General features: G+C 46.3%; 1 protein-coding gene across 4 annotated transcripts in view; it reads left to right on the forward strand.

Annotated features, from left to right (window-relative positions):
- The first annotated feature begins 6,338 nt into the window (after positions 1-6,338).
- Positions 6,339-22,834, forward strand: part of KIAA0930 (KIAA0930 ortholog) — a 40,711-nt gene continuing 24,215 nt past the window's right edge. For 2 of the 4 annotated variants that reach the window (XM_051772601.1, XM_051772600.1), the window contains exon 1: positions 6,339-6,742. In XM_051772601.1, coding sequence (XP_051628561.1) covers positions 6,619-6,742 — 124 coding nt within the window. In that variant the 5' untranslated portion in view covers positions 6,339-6,618. The remainder of the gene's footprint in view (positions 6,743-22,834) is intronic. The other 2 variants (XR_007900776.1, XM_051772599.1) reach the window with 1 other exon arrangement.

Here is a 22,834-nt window from a genome sequence, read left to right on the forward strand (position 1 = left end):
GCTGCCTAACAAAGAAATATGGCCCTCACAAGTGGAGTTGTCCCTTTCTGCCTGCAAAGCCTTCCAGGTGTGTTTGCCCTGCACATGGAGTGCACTCAAGAGGAACTCTGGCAGCTGTCCATGACACTCCCAAATGGAAGCACTTGTCAGAACTAACACCCAGCCAGGCATCCATGGACAGGGAGTGAAACACTCACTAATTACCTCCCAAGCCTTCCCATTTCCTTGATTGAGCCTGGCACGTAGATCCAGCCTGTGAAACCAGCACTCTGCAGGGGCTTGGGGCTTAGGGACATCAGCTCTTCCTGACAGGAAATCACTTTGCTCCCTTAATGTTTCCACAAAGAACTAGTGAGAGGCAGGAAATCATTCTGTGAATTTGGCATCTGATGGTCACAAACTTCAGCAGTCTCTGTAATCAGCTGGGACTAGGTGTAAGAGTTGGCATGCACAGGAAAGCCTTCAGCTCAGAGCTGCCATTACAGCATGACTTGGCACTCCTGATGTGCAACACTGCCTGGAGAAAGGATTTTCCTGACAACCACACTTTGGGTGCATTGGCAGAGACAGCTGTGGAGGAGGAAGGGATGTTTGCAATACAGCGTTTTTTTGGCCTTAGCAATCAAATCCACATTTCAAGAGTGAAAAGTTTCTGCTTAAATTCATGGCATCGAGTAATCCTCAATGTTCTATAAGCAATTAGATCTGTGAAATTCAAATTGATGTTCTTCAGCTTATTTATGTTTAATTTGCTAAGGGAAGCCTTTCTTCGCTGGAAAGAGGCATCCCGCCTCCTGAAGTGCCTCTTTTTCCATTGCACTGCATCAGGAGAGGCAATCCCACAGCCTGGGATAAGCACACATAAGCTCCCTAAATCTAACAGATGTCTCTACCTTTTAACCTGATCTGGGGAGCACTTTTTACAGTCTAAAATATTTGGCTAAGGAAGAACATGAGGGGCACCCAGAACCCGTGGATGGCCTGAGACTCTGCTGCTGCTGTGAACCATCTCCTCTGGCTCTGCCTGCACCACTGTGAGCAGCATTCCCTGGGAAAGCAGGGGAGTGTGCAGCTGGCCAGGGAACAACCTGCCTCTAAAGGGAAGAGCACTGGACACTTCATGCCTTCAAATATCTCACTCTTTCCTCCTGCCAGGACCCAAATGCCTTACAGGGTAAGCTTGTCTACAAACAGTAAAGAAGCTTTGACTTCTAACACACAGTCCCTCTGAAGCACCATTTGGGGGATTCTTTAGGCACTGCTAAAGGAGGCTACAAGCCCAGTTAAGATTTACACACACATAAATTGCCTTTAACAGGAGACAGTGTCTAAACAATGTAGGAAAACACATGTACACCCTTCAGAATTAAAACCATCACGTCCAGCCATGGAAAGCTCTGCTGTATTTCAAACAACTTCTGGTTTGTGTGAACTACCAACATGCTATAGGAAAAGGGAAAACTAAACTCATGTCACTACAGTTTGAACTGGTGAACCCTTGGACAAGTCATTACATATTCTAGACCTAGGGAGTGACACAGAAAAGAGAAAGAAATTAAACCAAAGTTGTTAGCTTGATGTTTAATCACACTGTCTTATAGGTTCCTCTGGAACATCAGTAGACAAAGGAAGGTAACAAAGATAAGCCAACCATCAATTGTAGTACTCTAAGTTTCATGATTTAGAATAGTATTTTTGAACAATCTGGACATTAATGGAACGTGAAAATATTGAAACCCAGACATTTTGATATATCCCCAAAGCACTAGTTCCACTCCAACTCCCCCCAGAAGTTTGGCTGCATGTGCAGCATACACTTGAAGATAAGCTGTCTCAGAGAATCTGAGCTTAGCATTGCCCCAGCTGTAAATACCAGGCTGATAGGAAATCCTGGGATTAGCTTAGACCTGCTCATATCAATAGCCTGGGAAGAGCTGACAGGTGAGGACAGGTCATGCCAGCCTAGTTCATTTAACATTGACTGTTTGCTTCTGCTAAACTTGGAATTATTTTTTGAAAGCGTTTTCTTTCTCTCAATGTCCTGCTTCTGCTGAGAAATTCCAAGGGCCAGCCAATACTTCCAGTCAAGGAAGTATTCCAAGAGTGACATCACATTTACATGGATGGGGAAGCCAGAGCTCCAAAAAGATGAGTGTCACTGAACACCCCTGCTATTGTGATTTGTGCTGACACGTGGTGTATCAGGGACTAAGATGCAAGAGTCCTTACACTTTCTCCTCCCAGTCCACTGTTCCAGCTCTGACATAAAGCTGTTGCCCTTTGCTGTCACTAATTACACCTGTGTAATTAATTAGGGTCTGTGCTGAAACACTCCTACTACTCTCCAGATTCGTTTCTCTGTACACAGGTGATCTTCATAAAGACTGACTTGACTATTCTGCTGGGAAAAAAATATGAAGTTCTATAAGAGCAACCTAGCCTAAAAGTTATCTTTCCGGCTCAGAATAAGCCAGTCAGACTGACAGGCAGCTTGTGCCACTGAGGCCAGGATAAAACCACTGGTCTTTCACACCTTACGGACTTAGTGCCTAAGTCTGAAACTCAGGAGTTAATTGTTTGTAATTCAGCTGGTTGCCCAAAATTAGGACTATTTGAAGTGACCATGAATTGTTGTGAACTCACTAGATGGGTACCTGTTTAATACATAGAGGTATAATTTCTATCACTTTTTTTGCAAGAAGAGCAGGTCCCACGATTTATGAAAACATTTATTGAAAGGAGTAATAACCCCTCTGGGCCCTAATAAATGCTTTACAAGCCCCTAAACAGATGAGACCATTTTCACAGCTGAAGCTAGCCCAGCTAATTGCATTTTCTCAGTTCACCACTGGTGGGAAAGGAAGATCTCATGGAGACAACCGAGTGGGCTCAATAGCTCAGTGTGCAGAAGGGCTGGTTACCTCACCTTGCTTCAGCGTGCAGAAAAATGTGGTGGTGACTCATGCTCCAAACCAGCACCAACACACTGTAACAGCTGCAGAACCAGCTTCAAAATAACATCCCTGTTTCGCAGGGCTCCTTTCCCCCCAGCTCTGACCAAACGAGATAACTGTGTTTAGACTCCAGAGGAAAAGGCAACGTTTCAAGTACTTTCATCTAAACATTAGTAGTACCTTGGGCCTTCAGATCTTCTGGGAAGTGAAATTTCTTTTGCTCTCTGCTCACAGATTCTTTCTGATTTTCCCGTTATTAAGAATATTAACCGATGTTCATGAAAATTAATACTGAAATACTAACACAATTATACAATAGAATATAATTAACGTAGCATTAAAACCAGTTAAATAAAATTACTCTTTTACCCAAATTGTGAGCTTTTCAAACACCCTTTCAGTTAGATATTTCTAAAAAAATTAAAGATTCCGTCATTACCACTTGCATTCATACAGTTGTTACTCATACTCAAATTGGATTTTGGCCCAGAAGGTACACGCTAATTCAGGAATTAAAAACCTCATTTCCAAATTCTCACAGAATTATTTAGAAATTACTGCTGAAAAATCAGTTTATTTTTAGAAAGTTGTCACGCATCTTTTCCCAAAAAGAATTAAGGACTTAATCACTGCATTCTTTACAAACTGTGCGTGATTTGATCGCTTCTCTGAAGAAACAGTTTCTGTTTTATCTGTGTTTTGGGATTTAATTTGCTCCTCTGAGCATATTCCATGGCAGTTAACTGATGGAGGCAGGGATAGCAGTGACCAGGGTGGGGCAAGAAAAGGGGGAAGGGCAAAAGAAAGCTAAACAGGCAGAACACCTCTGACTTCAGAACTGCACGACCTGAAGGATTCTGCTGTGCATTCAGAGGTGTGACTGCAAAGGATCATTTTAGCTGAAAAAAAAAATCTTGTAACATACTGAAGATAGAATTTCCAGTAATTTTAATTGTATGTTTAATCCTGGGAGCAAAATTAGGCCTGTGCTGAACACTAGGAAGTTCCAGAAGTAATTTTGAATTATCTTTCAAGCCGGCCAATTTAACACAGTTTATAAAGGGGGGGCCCAAAACTGCCATGTCCTAAGTCAGAACGCCTTGATGTAGTTAGGGAGGCAATTAAGGAAAGATTGCAGAATTAATTTTTGCATATAAACTGCCTGGATGGCCCACTGACTCATAGATATGCCTTCAGCAGAACACAGCAGGCTGCTGAAGATGGCAATACCCCAATTTAAGACTAAAATAGGATTAGAATCTTTAATTTGCTTAATCTCTTCAGCACAAAACTTCATTTCATGCCCTGTGTCTTTAAGCTAGATATAACATTCATTTGCCACATATAGCTGTTATTAATCTTAATTTCTTATTATCAGTAAGGAAAGACATGAAATAGAAGAGGCTACCTTGTGTGCTTGTAATGGGTTGGATAGAACTTGCAAAGCCTCAGAATTACAAAGTGTGTTCCTGCAGAAGTTTGTGCACATACAGAGCTCAGGGCACACAAGTAGCACTGGTCTCTGACAAGCCCTCAGTAGCCACCCAGCTTTGGCAGGGGCAGGACTGTCAGGCAGGTGTAGCATAGGACTCATCCATCAGACAGACATGGACACACATTCAATGAGCCCATATCTGCTAACTTGAGAACTCATTTTCACTGCTAGATATTCACACTCCGTGTGGTCCTATTAGCAGGCACTGCGGGCTTTCACTATTAGCTGCTGCTAAAGTAAATACAGGAAGGAAAATACAGCCATGTATAAATAACTTGCTTGGCTTTTGTGTAGCAAAGCTGGCTGCTATTGCCTAGTGCAGAAGACACACCTCACAACATAAAGCCAGATGGTTATAGTGACAGCATGGTTCTAAGCACCCATGAAGAAGAGCTTTAGGAGCAATATGCAAAGATCAAATACAAAGCCCCCTCCCCAGCAAGAGCTTGGCTGGACAGAGTGGTTTGTTGTTCTAAAATGTGCCATGGGATCTTTAATAACCAAAATCAATTAGTGTTCCAGGTTTCTAACTGATCCTGAGGGTGCTTAATCAATAGCCCCTTTAAGAAGGCAAACTTCATCTCCCTGTTTTCTGATCAAGAGCTGTGATCTGCTAGGCAGACTATCCGGCTAGGGGAGCCTACAGGAAAGAAAACAGCTGAGGAGCTTCTCTTTGTGTTTTGGTAGAAGCCAGAGAAAGCTGAAGGCAGGGCTGGGGGCTGAGTAAGGGCAGGAATAACTTTTCATTACCCCCTGGCATAAATAACTCTCAAGAATGCATTTATAGGGCCAGTGGGTGACTGCAAAGCTCCATTTTCTCTGAAAAAGAGAACTATCAGTTTTAACAATGGAAGAGGTGCTTCAGTCCTGAGATTGTATGACCCCATTTTCCATTGCTTTGTGGAAAATACTAGATATTTTACTAGCAAAACGCTGTGTTGACTTCAAATCTGTCTCCTGTGTCAAAATCAGCATAGGGGCCTTCCACAGAAAATACTCTTGTCTGTACCCATGTTATGGGAAATGAGTGTCTGATTATTAGTTTATGGGTGATTGTTAGTTTATCGGTGTCAGAAGTTGACATGAAACTGAAATTGGAAATATGGGGTAAATGTTGGATAATGGCCATGCAGTATTTGAAAACTTTTCCTTCTTATTAAGCCATAGCAAAAAGCCCAGCTCTCAAAGGATGACAAGTCTCAAGTTCTCTGTCCCCTTTGCTCCTTCCCACCACCTGCAAGGCCTGCTAAGTTTCAAATGGGGCTTCAGAGAGAAGAGGCTGCCTCACCTCACAGTGTTTATTACAGGAGAGCACAAGGCAATCCTATAAACAGGGAGTGTTGAGCCAATTGTCTGCAGGAGAACTGAGCAGGTGGTTGTATTGCTGTCCAACTGTGGCTTAGAAAATCCTTCATTTCTGAGCTGGACGGGTTGTCCGGGATGGTTGATGTCAGGGATGCAGGGTGGGCTGTCCCGGGATGACAGGTGATGTCAGGGATGCAGGGTGGGCCGTCCCGGGATGACGGGTGATGTCAGGGATGCGGGGTGGGCTGTCCCGGGATGACGGGTGATGTCAGGGATGCGGGATGGGCTGTCCCGGGATGACGGGTGATGTCAGGGATGCGGGGTGGGCTGTCCCGGGATGACGGGTGATGTCAGGGATGCGGGATGGGCTGTCCCGGGATGACGGGTGATGTCAGGGATGCGGGATGGGCTGTCCCGGGATGACGGGTGATGTCAGGGATGCAGGATGTGTTATCCCGGGATGACGGGTGATGTCAGGGATGCGGGATGGGCTGTCCCGGGATGACGGGTGATGTCAGGGATGCAGGATGTGTTATCCCGGGATGACGGGTGATGTCAGGGATGCGGGATGGGCTGTCCCGGGATGACGGCGGGTGCAGACCCGCCTCCTGGGCGTGCCCGGGCGATTCCCGGCGCCGTTCGCTCCCGCGGCCGCTGTTGCAGGAAGCGGGGGAGCGGCGGGCAGCCCGGCGGAGCGGTCGCGCTGTCCCGGCGCTCGGGCGGCGGCTCCCGGGGCATTCCCTCCGGAGCATTCCCTCCGGAGCGGCGCTGGCGGCGGGTCCGGGCGCGCTGCCGGCCGGGGCCGTGCCGGGCGGGCGGGAGCCGCCTCGGCGGGCGGCCTGCCATGAGCTCATCGGCGGCGGCATGGCCTGCGCCCGGAGGGACGGGGAGGCGGACGGCGAGCCCGACCGCTCCCTGCGGCACATGCTGCGGGCGATAGCGGAGGAGCGGAGCCGCGCCGGGCTCCGCCACGACATCAGCGGCCTCGGTGAGTCGGGCGGGGCCGGGAGGAGCCCCCGGGGCACGGCGGGGCCGGGAGGAGCCCCGGGGCACGGCGCGGCCCGGGGTGCCGGCGGCGGTACCTGTTGGGTACCGGGGCGCGGGCGGGGACCCGCTGCCCCCCCGAGCCCCGGGAGCCTCCCGGGCTCCCTCCCGGCTCCATTGTCTGACATGCCCTTGGAGAAATACGGTCAGGGGGCACGGCGCGCAGCAGCCCCTGTGGTGGGGGTTCGGTGTAGGCTGCGCATCGCCTGTTTTGGGATGCAGGCAGAGCGATTCCCGGTGCCTCTCGCCGGGGCTCTCCCTTGCACGGCGCTCAGGCGCTCTCTGGAGATTCTGAGCCTGACGCCTCCCTCCTCTGAGTAAATGACTTCACGCCGCTTGCCGTGGTCTAGTAAGCACAGAACGTTGTGGCTCTTGCTGGTCAGTTCGTTTTGTAAACCGCGGAGGTTTTATTTATTTACCGCCTTGTTTATTTACATCTGGTCCATGTACATTTCTCGATGTACATGTCACGTGGCGTGGCTTTATTTGGCTTTTGACAAAGCTTGTGCTCTGTAAATTAGAAGTTTGAGGTTGAAATTCAGCCCACTTTTGGTACACCAACTCCTGAACCAAAACACTTTGCATCAGGAAACTCTTTTGGCCAGGGTAATGGATAGAAATTATTCTTTTTTATGTGCAGCAATAGAGATCATAGAAATCATTCCTCACATCCAGAACTTCTGTCTACATTATTCAAAACTATTGTATACCTAGAACTGGACCTATGCTCTAAAGGGGTGGATGCCCAGAAGTCCTTGCATGGGCAGGGCTTGAAATGATGAACAGTGATGTGCAGCACTTCTCTTGTTTCTTCCATGGGGCCTTTATTAATGGCTTCTCCCTCCTCAGCTCATTTATAAGGCCCTAAAAGTCTCCTCTGTTTCTGTGTCTTTGTTAAAAGCTCAGAAGAAGTTTTTATTGAGGTTTTACTGGCTGTGGGATGTGGATTGGCATGGGGAATCTCTGGTTCTCTGCCTGACCTCTATGCACTGTTATCTGCCAGTGCTTGCTGCGGTCTCCCTGGGGAGGAATGGGCTCTCTATTCTTTCCTTTTGCTTTGCCACAGAGCCAAAGCTTCTGTGGACAAAGAGAGATGATTCTTGATTCTTTCTGCTTTTTTCTAATGGAATTGGAACTGCTTTAGTGTAGTGTCAAAACATTACAGGGAGAAATAAAGTGTTGTGGTAAAGAAACTGTAAACAAAACAGGGGGGAAAGCCCACAAAGTCTAAATACCTGTGAGATTGCATTCATTGGAAAGCTGTTGTTGGGCATGTTTGGCCATATCACGTCTGGATGGAAGCAAAGATTCCCAGGAGCAGGAAAACTACCATCACTTTCTTTTGTTGAAATTGGAAAAGGCAAAAACTGGGATGGCTGGTAAGACCATACAAATACTCCCTCTCTGCTTGTGTTTCAACACACATCCGTAACAGCCCACGGTGAGGAGTCCTGCTGTGTAACTTTGGGATGGTCACACAAGGAATAGGACAGTGCTGTACCTCTCTTCTGCCAGGTGAAGTCCTGAAAGCCTCAGGAGAACTGCCTCGGTTGTGGCACTGAGGGGCTGGTCCTGGCTGTGGGGATGTGGCTGTGTGTCTGTCCCTGTGTGTCTGTCCCTGTGTGTCTGTCCCCGTGGGGAAATGTGCATTCTCTGGTGTGCTGCGTGTTCCCTGGTCTCCAGTACTGCCACTCCCAGGCAATGAGAGCTCTTTCCCCTGCACTGTGATTTATTACTGGGCTAGTAAAGAGTTTAAATACCTCTCTGAGGGAAACACTGAGCTTTTGGAGTGGCGCTCAGCAGGAGCTGTACATGAACAGAAGGTTATCAGGTGTAATTCTGTGGCTTAAATTAATGCATGTCTGCTCTGCACTAGGGAATGCTGTTGCAGGTGAAACCTGTTGTGAGTTTTTTCCGAATTGCCTTCAAATCAGCTGTCAAAGACTCCCATGGTGGCTTTTCCCTGAGTGCTGTTAACCCCTCAAGGATAAAATGAGACTCACTCTCCTTCTGTGTGTTTCCTTTAAGCCCCATTGAAGAAAGACATTGCTGTTTTTGCTGACACTGGGTTTGGGTGAGAGGAATTGCTTTGTTTCAGGAAAAGCACGTAAGCATTTGGACAGGCCTTGTCCAGAAATGTAAATCCCCTTGCGTGGGATTTTCTGTAATGTCCTGTTTGTATCATGTAGGAAATGCAGCCAGTCTGACATTGTGCTTCAAAATCAGCCTGGTGTGACTCCTCAGCAGGCTGGGAGGGGTGATGTGTCTCAGCATCTGCTGGGTGTTGGTGTCACCAGCTGGACAGAGCACTGCCCTGGGGTTGTGCACTGAGTGCTCCCTGTGAAATGCTGTTGGTTACAACATTTCTCTGGCAAAACATTTCCCCTCGGGGAGGGGCTGTGTCTCCTCGGCCAGGCTCTGTGTAAGGCTCTGAAGTTACCTTTTGGCCAAAGCCCTGAACCGGGAGGATTTTATTTTTGGCTGCTCCTGAGACTACTGTGTAATGTTGTCAGATGCTTAATTTTCTTGTGTCCCTCTGTCCTCCAGTGACAAATTGCCCTGCTTTTAGTGCAGCAGAGTGTGTCTGGGGGGAGGTGTGACTGTGTTCATACCGGAGCTGGAAATGAGTAAGGAAATGGAATAGGTGGATCTGAACAATTGCTTGAGCTGTGGCTGCTCAGTAATGGAGATGTGTAGCCAGGCAAAGGATGAAGAAATAATAGGGATCCTGAAAAGCAGGATCTGGCTGCCCTTAAAGCAGCTGAAAGCTGGTGCTGCCAGGCACTGAGGTGTGTAGTGGGAACCTGTCCCAGGTGCCCGTGGAGAGGCCCAATGCTCTCATCAGTCATGAAGTGTTCCCTCTGTTTGGTTTTCTGGGACTCCTGAGGACAGGGGGGTGGAGGAGGGAGTGCTTGGCGTGGGGGCAGCAGGAGGGGGAATGTTCATCCTCCTGGACTGTTTGTGCAGCAGTGCACAAACCTCGGGGCTTGTCATGTGTGGGATGATTCATGGGCCGCACTACCTTGATGAATAACTCCTGGAAGGAATTCTCCAGCCTTCCTGGGAGAAGGGAGGGTGAGGTGGCCCACAGTAAGTGCTCGTGCCTCTGAGTGTGGGGAAAACATGATGGAAACATGACATGGGAAAACGTGGGTAGAAGGATGAACGGTGGAAGAAGTTTTTGGAAAGCAAAAGAGGTTAAAATGAAGAATTAAAAAGAAGAATTAATAATTTGGATTTGAAAGTACGACATTCGGGCCTTAACTTGTACCGTGGTGTGGTAACTCTTAATTAAATCATAATATTCAAGAAGGATCTATTTGCTTCTGTAACTTTGAAGAAAGTGTAGCCACAGAGTAGGTGGAGGTGCCTGCAGAGAACTTGCTGCAGCACAGAACTGGTTTGACAGGAGTCACTTTCTTGCAGACACAAAATATTCTTCATTCATGGTTCTTCCTGGAGCTAGTTCAGGGAGTTATGCAGTCAAAGGTTAGAAGCCACAAAAGCAGGGAAGCTTTGTTTTCTTTTGATATATGGATAACAAGAAGGTATGAAAATCACATCTTCCTAACAAAAACTTGAGGGACATATACAACCAAATTCACCAGCTATGGATAATGTCCTCTGGAATGAGGTAATTTAATTTATAACAATTTTATTTCAGTTAAAAATACAGTTTTTATTACTTGTACCTTAATATTTGTAGCAGTTGTTTTGCCCTGTTTATAAAGTGTTTTGCAACTAATGAACATGAAATGTTCACAAAAAAATGAATAGTCAAATACTGAAGAGGAAAAAACAGATACCAATCTAAGTAACTTATAAACAGTAAAATAAAACAGTGTTTATAGAGTAGCTTCCTACTAGGCTAAAAAAAAATCACAATGTTCCAGCCAGGAAGACTCTTGTATTTCTTTTCAGGAAAAGTTCTGGAAAGTACAAATGCAAAGCAAGATCAGAACAGATTATTGAAATCAGATTTAAAGTAGGTACTTTGAAGTCAAAGTGATTTACCCAGCTCACCCTGGGTGTTGAACCTCAGATTTGTGCGGGAGAAAGATGATTTTATTTTTTTTTTTGCCTGGCAGAGAAAACTGTCTGGGAGAGATTTGTGAGATCAAGGATGCACGTAGACATTTGATGTGTAGCTGAGTGCTTGGATGGGGTGGTGTAGGAGAAACCACAGGAGGAGCAGATTCTGGGACCCAGTGGGTTTGGCCATGGGGTGGGAATGTGTCTGTGCTTGTCCACCTGCCCTGTGTGCAGGAGCAGTGGGGTGAGGGATCTGTCTTGCTTTCTGTCCCAGCAAGGCACGGGGGCTCTGTGCCCTGGGATCCCATCCTGTCACTCCTGCAGTCAAGTACAGGGTATTTCAGAGAGCCCAGGTAGGATCAGATCGTGGGGAATGGCAGTCTGGGGTCAGCTCTAGGGCTGCAGCCCTCCAGGGTAAACACCTTTTTTATGGTGGTTCATTTGAAATTCTGTTTTGGTTGTTCCTTAGAACCTTGTTCATGCTGATGTCACTAATGGCCTGTCAGGCTTTCCATCCCTCACCACTGATGGAACCCTGTTTCCAGGGGATTTGTCACTTGGCTGTGAAGGTTTAGCTTCTGTCAGGAGCATGACAGACATTAATAACAATCAGTAGCATAATGGACTCTTTATTACAGCTTTTACCTGTTTTTTGAGCTGTTGGGTTATTAGTTTGTTCTTTCTTTTTAATAGAGATGAAGCTTTATGGGATTTCTCAGGTCCTGCTCAGGAGTGTACAGGTTCAAATTGTGAGAGTCAGACTGGAGATGCTGAAGGAGGCAAGATTATTTACGTGCCAGCAGAAGTGCTGGATACCCAGTTTTTTTGAAAATGAGTCTCTCTGGGTGAAATTATGAATCTGTAAGCCTGGCAATGGGAACAGTCCGGGTGCTTGGAAACACCCATCTCTTATGTCCATAATACTGTAGTTCCAGGTGCTGCCTTAACTGGTTTTGCTGTTCAAGCAAAATCTTGAGTAGGGCACTAAGGTGTAAGTTCATCTGGAAGTTTGGGTTCTGGGTTGAACTGTCACAGGAGGTCTGTTTTAGGGATCAGGATACAGCTTAACTCTAAGGCTCAGAACGGATCTTTTAAAGATTGGACAGCGTGTCTGTGGATTCGTTCTGAGAAATGAGAAATTGAATTTCCTGAAGGATGAAACGTGTCCCCCCTCTCACCACCACGGTTCAGGGTGCTGATGAACAGAAGAAGCTCAGAGGATGCAAACTTTTCAAGAGTTGAAGTACGTGGTGTCTTCTGTTCCAGCTACACTTCTGCAAAAACAAACCCCTGTAGTTAAGTAGTTGGTAATGATTGTTACATCTACTTCTCCTTGCAAACTGGCTCAGTAGGATCAGGGTAGCAGCTCACTGACATTGAAAGTATTACCAGGAAGCCAACAATGAGGTGGGAGGAGAAAGTCTTGGGCAGAATCAATTGGTGGTGTCAGGAGCCCAGCCCACTGAATAGTGAAGGTGCTTTCTTCAGCCAGTGTTCAAAAGTGTGTGAAACAAGCTGCTTTTGGTCTGTTTGCAGCCCCTGGGGCTCAGCTGGGTGAATGTCAGGGAAGCAAGGTTGCCCTGTTTGGTGTGTGTGATCCCAAAGAGTGTATTGATTACCTTTCTCTGGGCAGGAAATACAGTGCAGTCAGGATATGGGAACAGCAGACACAGCATCATGCTGCTGCTGGGGAGGAGCTGTGGTGGCCTGGGCACACTGCAGGAGCACTTCTGGTCCCTCAGTCGGATCCAGCAACAATCCTAAGTGATTTTTTTCCCCTGAATTCTTACTGTTTAAGGCATGAATACCACATGTGAAAACTGATTGGGTTTTCTGCGATCTTGTTTTAGAAACAAGGCTTTAAAAGTGAAGTTGTTGTTATTTTGGTTTGCCTGTTCTCTAGTTCAGACTGTGTACTAGTACTGTGCAGAAATTGAATCCTGAGAACAGTAACATTCTGTATCTGGGTGTTCCTTAGACATATTTGCTTAGGGGTCACCAGTTAAATCCCTTTAGGTGAATTTTGCAGGCAGGTAGTGTGTTGTGACATGAAGAGCAATTCCTTTTGGGGCTGTGTCCTTCCTGCCACAGCAGACTGAGGAAACAGCTACTGGTGCTGGTATTTAGGCTGCATTTGGTGTTTCAGAATATTGCATAATTGTCTTTCTTAAGTCAGAAAGCAAAGCTCATGGAAGGCAATCAACAGTCCTTCACATTAGGACCAAATTTGAAGCATTGCAGGTGTTTCCAGGTATGCCAGCGTGCTGTGGATGTGCAGAAGTGCATTTGAGGTGACCCAACCTGTTGTACTGTCTGGTTTCCCTCGTGGGAAATACATCGTGGGACCCTCTGGATGTGCTCAGTGGGTCGGGCTGAGGCTGTCCCTGGCTTTGCTGTTGCTGTTGGGATGATGAAAATCTTTATGGCTCAATAATGACCCAGCTCTTTGTAAGCAGCCACACAGAGGCCCTGTGTCAGGAATTGCCCAAGGCTGCCTCCATGCCTGGATTCCAAAGGTCAGGAAATATGCATTAGGTGTAGTTCCCAGTTTGTTGGGATTGCAGTGTGTGGGGTCTTCTGTAGGAATATCAGTGAACACTTGGGTGGGGTTTCCCTTGGGCAAATGGATGTGGATGGTGATTACTTGTGATGATCTGTGTCTGGCAGTAACTGGGATATAGCTCCAGTCCCTGTGTGTCTGTCTGCCAAGCTTGGAGGGAAGGGAGGAGTGCCTTGGGAGTCCTTGGTCCTGTCTCACAGGGCTTCATGTGATCAGCAACAACTTGACAGATGGATTCAAATGCCAGTGAAGTTTGAGCTGTCTCTGCACTATGAAGAGCTTGATTTAATTGCCTGGAGATGGTGGAACATCATCCAGATGAGGGTGGAACATCATCCAGATGAGGGAAGTGTTTTGAAATGGATTTATAGTATTCTGCTAAGATCTATGAAAGATTTCACTGGAAATTTATTCCTCTGCTTTGCTGGAGCACAGATACAGGAGAACTTGAATGTCCAGCAACACTGTATTTTCAATAAGGAACATGTTTACTTACCTGCCTTAAAGGACCCTGGGAGGTGGGTTTCACATTTCCATAAAACTCAGTGCTCCATAATAATGCACAGGGTGTTCAGTGGGATTGAAATACTTAATCTTGAGGACATGAGTTTACTGCCTCATGAGGGTCACTCCATCTTAGTGGTGGCCTGATCTCATCCTTTCAGGAGCAAAAAGAAGGCTCATCACAGGACACCTTGGAGATAAAGCTCTGTAAACCCAGACACTTTCCTGAATGATGATGATCCAGCTTTTTATATACGTTGTAGGAATGTTTAAGTGCTTTGTTTTTCCCCTTGGTTTTAGTGAGTAGTTTAATTCTGCCTAAATAATGAAGATGCAAATAGATGAGCCGTGTTCTTCATACCAAGGGTGAGTAGTCACCACATCATGTGAATTGTTAGTTGGCCATGTTTTACATGAATGAAGGGGAACTGATTTCACCCTCTTCAATATTACAAGCATAGATTATGTTATGCTGAGTTCATCGACTCTGCAGATTCGTTCTGGATTGTGTTTCATAAGTGTTTTTTTTCCCTTTCAGTTAACAAAGGAACAAAGATTTAAAGGTTTGTGTCAGGTGCTTTGGGGATACAGGTGCTTTAAAATGTTCCAGGATCAGAATAATTCACTTTCTTCTGTTCAACAACTGTCAGGCCAGCTCACTGGAGCACTTGGAGCAGGCTGGTGTCCTGTTTCTGGAAGCTGTGCTGTCCCCTGTCCCTCCCTGTGCCATGGCCAGCAGCACCACCTGCCCTACTGGCACCAAACTTGTGCCAAGTGTTGCTGTCACCCACCTGATGCTTGCTGGAGACAGGGAGCCCACAGTCCCCCTGAGGTTTTTAATGTCCTAAAATTTACAGAAAACAAAAGGACTGGGGAAATTGGAGTTACTGTGTCTGAAGCCTTGATGTGTTTCTTCAAATGCAGGATCTCTGCTTCAGTGCTTTGGTGATTGAGTAGAAGAATATTAAGACATATTCTTTACTTCAAAGCTGTAGTTGGAACAGTAAACTATGTAATCAAAATCCCAGAGGAAGTTGTTCATAAGCCCAGTGGTGGGGAAAGGCAGAGAAAGACATTTCCTCGTGGTGCTTGTGCTGAGGAATTTTCTGAAGAAGACCTTTCTTTCTCCACTCACATGTTCCTGCATGAGGCCTTTTAAGTGTCATGAGAGACAGAAGAAGTGATTTCTCAGCAGATGAAGATTGTGACTGTTTGTGGTTGTTTAGAAACTATTTTCTGTAACTCTTTTGGCCTGGAGAGATTGCCTGTTGAGGGTCCTGTGGTGGGTGGGACAGAGACCCAGGGTGGGAGTGCAGAACAACCAGAGCTGAAGTATCAAAGCATGGCCACGTTGCAGGTTGGAGCCCAAAAGTGAGGAAATCCCGTAACTCTTTAGGCCAATGTCGTGTTTCCTGGGCCAGGACACTCTCTAACACCCATGGACAGGCCTTCAGGTCTGCGGGGACTGGGAGCTGTGCAGGTCTGTCCACGGGAGGGAAGGTGGAGCAGTGATGCTGGTTACCTGTGGAAAGGAATGGCATGTTTGCAGTGGCTCAGATGTCAATGGCAGACTAAACCTCTGTCTGTGAAGTAGAACAGCAGCTTCTGCAGTAGTTGCTCTGCCCTAAGGACTGGGGTTCCCTGGCTTTAGGGCAGGGTTTAGGTTCTCTGTGAAGGTGGTGTGTCACAGGTGTTACTGAAGTTCCTCCTTTTGTTCTCTCCTTTAATTGATAATGACCCTTTCTGCACAGAGCCATTTTTTTTCTAGTTTCCAGTTGCCCTGTTGTGGACTAAATTAAAATCCTGTGCTTTCCTTGGGGCTGTCAAGAAACAATCCCGTTCCTCACACGTACGAGGTGGCTGCAGCACAAAAACCTGGGGTGCTGTGGGGGGATCAGTGGTGTCCAGACCTGCAGTGCCTGCAGGACAGCCTGGGAGTGGTTCCTTGTACTTGGATGCTTTCACAGTAAAGTGATCAGCTGTTAGAGGAAACATTTTTCTTCCTCCTATGAGTGTGATTTGTTTAAAGAGAGGGGCCTGCATTGGCTGTAGGAGGAGGTTTCACTGGGATGTGTGAGTGGGCAGGCAGTACACTTTCATTTTTAACTGATCAGCTATATTTGTTATCTTAGAAGCCTGCATTAATAACAATGTTAGTGCTGAAGGGAGTGCTGCCTAATTAACTGAAGTATCTTGGTGCTGGCAAAGACATTCCATTTGTTGGACAACCCAAAGCAGGGTTTGCAAAGCACTTGCTTTTTAAGAAACACATCTTTCTCTAGGCTGGTTGTCTTACATGTGCATGTCAAGTTGGACACCCAGCTGAGAGATGCAGTGTCAAGCAAGTTGTTTTTTTAAATCTTGGCTGCAAGATGGGTGAAAGTGTTGGTTGTCAGCTTCTCAAAGCGAGTGGGTTTGTGGTGTAGAAGGTAGGTGAGAATTATGGCTCCCAGCGTAAAGTTGCCAAGTGCTCACTCAGAAGCTGCTGCCGATGTTTCTGCTCAGGACAAAGAAACTGAATTTGGAAAATGCCAGTGTGTGGTAGTAGGCATGTGTAGGAAATAGCTCTGCTTCCCTGCAGACTGCTGTTGTGATGGTTCCTCCTTCCTCCTGCCTTGCCAGCACGGTGCTGACCAGCAGCCTGCAGCAAAGATAAGGTGCTGGGGCAGGCACATACATGGAAATATCAGTAACAACCACACTCTTGGTAGTTTTGCGTGGCTGGAATACTGCCAAAATGCAGTTTGCTGGGTTTCCCTGACCTACCCCAGTAGCCTCTCAGCTAGGGCTTTGACAGTGGTATTTATTAAGCGTGAAAACAGAGACCTTGGATGTCACAAATTTACTGGACCAGCAGTCTTTGATCCCAGGGATTGCTTTGGCAGGGGACAAAAATAGCACTTATTTTAGCAGTGAAAATGCACTTTGTACTGTTACAGAGAAGGTTCTGCACTCCAGTAGTGCCAGCATGCTTTGTGAGTTGCCAAGTGACCTTCCCAGGTTGGATTTAGGTCCTGGCAGGTTTGGGACTGTTGCTGGGCAATCCTGGGAGCAGTGGTAGGGAATGTGTAGCCATTTGGTCCTCTCTCACTGGGTTTAAAGTGATGCATCCCATGGAATCAGAGTTGCCTCTGCTGAAGGAGGATGGTCACACCTGCACTAAATCCCCAGAGTTGCTCCAGCTGTGAAACACAGCACCTTTCTGCTGTGGTTTCTTGTGAAAGGCATCACCGGGTGATCCCGCCTGTGTTTCCCTAATGAGTACATTAAATCTGTGGAAGTGATGCTCCAGCCCCTTGTGGAATTGCATGTGGTTTGAGAGAGCTTTGGGTGCAGCTTCTGGGGGGTCTGAACTACCACGTGCTCCGAAAGGCTGAAGTACAGCAACGTAGCTGATAACTGGTGGGTGAAAGTGGATTTATTATTCCTCTGCATGCAGTAGCAGGTAACTGTATCCTCTCCATTGTGTTGACCCTTGCCAGGATTAGATATTTAAAGATGCCTCTAAGATACTGTCTCTATTTGGTGTTTCACACTGACCTATGATATTTGATGATTTCTCTCTAAATTTAACATCTAAATTAACATTCCTCTCTAAATTTAACAAATTGCTTCGTCTTGGAAAATATTTCTCAAATTATTTATGGTTCTGTTTGATTTCCACTTTTTCAAAGTGGATACCTATGGATAGTGCACAGTAGTTTATGCTTTTAAATTCTGTGGGCTTTGATTCAATGTTAAGTGTTAACTAAAATGATGTGTATGAAGTAATAGCAAAGAGGAGACCTGCAGGAAGAGATGTGAACTTCAGGAACACATTTTACAATTCTTTTCCTAGAGGAGACTGTGTTCTCAGCAGTGATGCTATGCAGCAATTTCCTGCAGTTGGAGAAGAGCAAGTGCAAATGGAAACAGAGAACTGAAACAAATGTGGATCAGAGAAAGTAAGGTCTGTCCCCCCTTCCACTTCTGAGTAACACAGAAACCATCCCAAAGGAAATAAAGGATAAAACCACAGTGCCCAAAGTCCACTGAGACTTCTTGGTGCTTCTGTGTGAGGGAACAGTTGGTTTCCTTCAACATCCTCATTGCCTGCATGAAATGAAGTAACAGGCAAGGTTGGGGGGTTTTTCCCCCAGGATGCAGGGAATCAAAGGGTCCTAATTTGAGGAAGCTCTGAAGCCCCAGCCAAACCGTGTGGCTGCTGTTCAAACTCAGGCTTGTCCAGTTATTCCCTGTCTCTTTTAGTGGCCTTTCAAAATCCTGCTCAGCTGTGTGTGTCCTTTGCACTTTGCAGCAGCATCAGATACGTTCCAGCACTGATATCTGGCACTGCAAGGCTGGGGTGTAAACCTCAGCAAGAGCTGCAGGGTCAGCTGAGTTGTTCTCTTCACCTGTCTTCAACAAAAATGTTTTGAGGAATTGGACTTGAATAATACATGAACTTGTGCTGGACCTCTGCAAGGTCGTTCTGTGCTGCTCTCAGTGAGGGAAAACCCAGGGAAAACAAATGTGGGAACGGTGATCAAAGTGGCAGATGATGTGTGAAGTTCAGAAAGCAGAAATCAAAGTGTTCCAGGGGTTTTCTGAGGTGACCAGAGGCACTCTAGAAAGCAGCTGAGGATGCAGGTAAGATGTGTCATTGGTGTCTTGAGTGGTGAGATGAGTACTGGGCAGAAGACCTTAGTTTAGTACAAAAATAGGAAGGAGAAAACCAAAACTACAAGAGGATGCTTGATAACCATAGTATTTGACCTCTCACAAGGTAACAGCTCTTCATGGGGCTTGTTCTCCTGGTTTTCAGCTGTTTTCTGGATAAGGAGGTGCTCAGTTTGACCTAGAAAAAGCAGTTGGGTCCGTAGCATAACTTGTCCTTGTGCTGTGTGTTGTTCTCCTTGCACTGTACTTTGCAGATGTGCCTAAAGCCACGCTCAGGGGAACTTGTGTGAACCCCTTCTCTCCTGGGTGACATTGAATAAATCAGGAAACAGTGGAAAAGGGTGGTTTGGATTCAGAAACAGCTGAACAGGATCTTAGGTGTAAGGAGGCGACTGAGAAACGTGTGTTGGTTGATTGCTCTCCAGTTTGGAGGGTCTTCCTCAGGTGGGTGAATTGTTTCCATTGCTGATGAAGTGGTTTTTCTATAAATCTAATCATGGAAAACCAGAACATATTAAATATTGAGCTTTCCTGCATGTGGAATTTTGGCATCCAGAGCAAAGAGCTCTGGGATGGACTTTGGTAATTCAAACCATGGCTGTGTTTGAAGTGTTGCCTGTGGAGGCTCTGGAGTACCCTCCTCTAGTCCTGTCATGTGTCCACTTGTGCACAAGCACATTGGAAATCTGGAGTGTTGTCCTGGCTCTGCACAAGGGTGGATTAGTCCTTTGAGTTGTGCTAGAGCTCTGCAGTGAAAAGATTTGAAAAGCAGGGAAGAAGAGGAAACAGTTCTGTGTAAAGGCATGTTTCTGCCACTGGGTTTGGCTGATTTACAATCATCATCTTCACAGAGCAAGTTGGTATCACCTGCTTTGGGAGCTGTAATCATTCCTCTGTTCAGTGCAGCTGAAAGAGGACATCAGGTGTTAAAAACTCTGAGGGAAAGGATGGAAATCAGTGTTTTGCCACGAAAGTTTCCATGGTGTGTACTCATCTTTAGTAGTATAGACTTGAGAAGGCTCAGAGGAGGGCAGTGGAGGTGCTGTGGGGATGGGTTCTGTTCAGGGGATGCTTAACTGGTAGACTAGGCCTTCCCAGCCTGGAAAAGGGATGTTGTGTGCCAGAGATGCTTGTGAGGTGGGTGGTGTGAATGCAGTGTGTGGGCAGTAGCTGCTCACTGTGTCTGTGAATAAAGCCATTGCTTAAAGTTGGAAATTGATAGGCAAAAAAAACCCAACCCCCCCAAAAAACTCACAAACCAAACAAACCACCTAATGTGTGGTAAAAGCTGTGGGGTTTGTGGTCGGAAGGAACTGGAGGTTGTGAAGGTTTATGTGGGTCCAAGGAGGTGATGAGCAGGTGAATAAAACAGAGCTCCAGTGGGAGCTGCCACGTGCTCAGGTCTCTGGGACAGAAGCACTGGGAGCTGTGAGGGAACTGGGGAGAAGGGTGACACACTCTGCTCCTCCCTGCCCTTCTCCAGTGTGGGCAGTTCTTACATGCTGGATTTGTATCCCTTGGAATTAAAAGGAAAATGTTCTCCAAGGGATTGCCTCATCAGGAGTGCCCTGTAACAGCATTTCACTAGGTAAGGGGTCACACAGAAAGAATTTGACATATTGCTTCTTTGGTTTCATACTTTGCAGTTCTCGTTTCTCTGAATTTAGCTACTTTGTGGTAGCCAGATTTCTGCTGCTCTCTTTTCTCCTCACCTCCATGGGCTTCTTCAGGCTCTGAAGCTGCTGGGGAGAGGGGGAAGCAGCTCATCTTCCCAGACTGAAGTGTAGGAAGGGGGGCTGAGTGCTTCCTCACCTTAATTAGGAGAGGGTGGGGAGCTTCTTGCCATTGTCATCCTCTCCAGACCACTTGTCTGGTGTCCAGCCCCAAAGCTGGGGAGATGTGACAGACCCAGTGGGATGAATTCCTGAATTTGTGCCTGCACAGAGCCCTGTGTGCAGGTGTGCATTTCCTTGAAATCAGTCCTTGCTTGCTTGCAGCCAGGTTCCACACCCTTTTATGGATTTCTTGGCTCAGCTCCAGCTGTTTCCTGGATAAGCATATGAGCTAGAGAACTCAAGTTTTTCTGGCTGGGATGATACTGAGTCTTCTTTGTATTGCATGGAGTGTGTGCATGCCACACTCGTGGGGTAGGAGTACAGTTCACTTCAGGGTGGGGAGGAGGGTTGTGTCTGCAGCAGAGTTGGGTGTTTAATCTGTGGCATCTGTCTCACCCCTGTCCCTGCTGTGACCATGATGCCTGCCTTCCTTTTCCAGCAAGAGTTCTGCCAGAAGAACTTACGTTGGGAGTGTATGTTGTGTTTTCTGACAGATTTAGGCCTTGTGTGCTTGCAAAAGCTGCTCCTTTCCCAGCCCCAGGATTTTGGAGAGAGGAATGAGCTGCAGGGCTGTGCTCTGGGTGCTCAGCCCTTCCCTCTGGGTTACCTGCCTTCCAGCTGGGGGCTGCCAGTGCCCCTCTGAAAGCTCCTCCAAGTCCTGCCCCTGTAAGGTCAGAGTGAAGGTGCTGAATGGTGTCCCTGCAGGGATGGGAAGGAGCCTGAACCTTGGATTTCTGAAGATCTGGTTGGCTGGCAACTATTCACTGGACAGGGAACATCCATCCTGATTTTATGCAGTCATAATTACAGCTTTATAACATCAAAGGTAGCTTTAATCTGGGTGAAGCACTTCTCATATTGTCCTTGCAGAACTCTTGGCTGAACTCAAAACAAAAATGAAGTACAGTGTGAATTGCTTAGAACTCTGTTTCCTCTCCATGCTGGGGCTGTAAAGACCTTCATAAGCATTTAATTAACCCCTAAACATCTAAGGATGCTCATTTCACAGATGATCACACTTGCACTGTGGCAGCATTGGATGAAATGGGTTTTATGATGTTTCCCAGTGAAGAGTAGCAGGCTGGAGGAATAAAAGCATAGGAGGAAACCTTGTCTAGCTGAAATTACTGTTCCTCTGAGCTCTGAGTGGTGCGTGCTGAAAAAATGATTATGCACTGAACGGGAAATCTTTTCTTCTATTGCTTTGAAGCAAAATAATATCCTGACACTTCTCTTTATCCACTGATTTTTTTTTTGGAAAGCATTAATTAAAAAAAAAAAAATCACAACTTCTTACATGGATCTGGAGAGTCATTCCCCGAAATGAATGCTCAGTATAGAAATCTAATAGGTAAAAGAAAGACATTTATTACATAGCAGTTGGCATAAATTTGCTTCTAATGAGGATAAAATTCATGTAAATGAATAATTACAGTAAATTGTGGTAATTAGGATTTATTCATGACAAAGGTCTCATAATTATATAATCAACTTTTGGTGAATTAAGATTTATAGTCTGAACTCTTAATTCTGTTTTATTCCATTAGAAGTAGGATTAGCTAGGGGAGGAGTGTTTTCAGGAAGCTGACTTGCTGCGTGCTCTCAACTGTGGGTGTTTCCAAGTTTCTTCTTGGAAAAGCTGAAAGGTTTCCAGTGAGATGCTGTAAACCATCAAAATCACTGTAATGTGGGGATCTAATAGTTGGAGGCATTCCTGAGTGGACATAATGGATCTGACAGTTTAAGGCTTCAAATTGGAATAGATTTTTACCCCCTCTCAAGTTTTAAGAAGTTCTAGTTACAAATAAAAAGGTGGTTGTCTCCTTTCCAAGCTAATGCTATTTCATAGTAGATTTTTAAGGCTGGTTCTCCTCCTGTGCTGTTGCACATCCTCTCTGCTTCTGCTAGAACTGAATAAAAGCAGCTGCTTTGCTGTGATTTGGCTCTTTTTGGCTCCAAGACAAGTCCTTCAGCCACTGCAGTCACAACAGTCAGAGCATCCTCGGGCTGCTTTTAATTACAGCAGCGTCTGCAAGTATCCCTGAGGCTTGGAGGGGAGCCGTGCCTCTCCTCAGCTGGGCTTGGGATTGACAAACAGCCCGTGTGGCTCTCAGGGCTCCCAGGGTTTTTTCCCCTGCATTGTGCTGCAGTGCTGGAGTAGCTTCACTGCTGCAGCACTCCTGTCCCCAGGTTTTGTGTTCAGACCAAGGCTGAATCCCTGGGATCAGTTGGCCCTGCTTTCCCCAGCATATGTGGGTTCTCTGCTATAACCACCTGTGAGTAGCTCAGGTGAGCATGTTCACTCCTGTGCTTCATGGCCTAAAACACACCTGATGTGTCAGCAGCTCGTGGGCAGCTTCCCAGAGTTTTGCAGGTACTGTCAAAATCTAGGAGTGGTTTAACCCTCATTTGTAATGCTGGGGTTAGATCTTGATTTTTGCATTAT

Source organism: Manacus candei, unplaced genomic scaffold (genome assembly GCF_025592945.1).
Source record: "Manacus candei isolate 608988 ecotype Guabito, Panama unplaced genomic scaffold, ASM2559294v1 h1tg000153l, whole genome shotgun sequence".
NCBI classification, from domain to species: Eukaryota; Metazoa; Chordata; class Aves; order Passeriformes; family Pipridae; genus Manacus; species Manacus candei.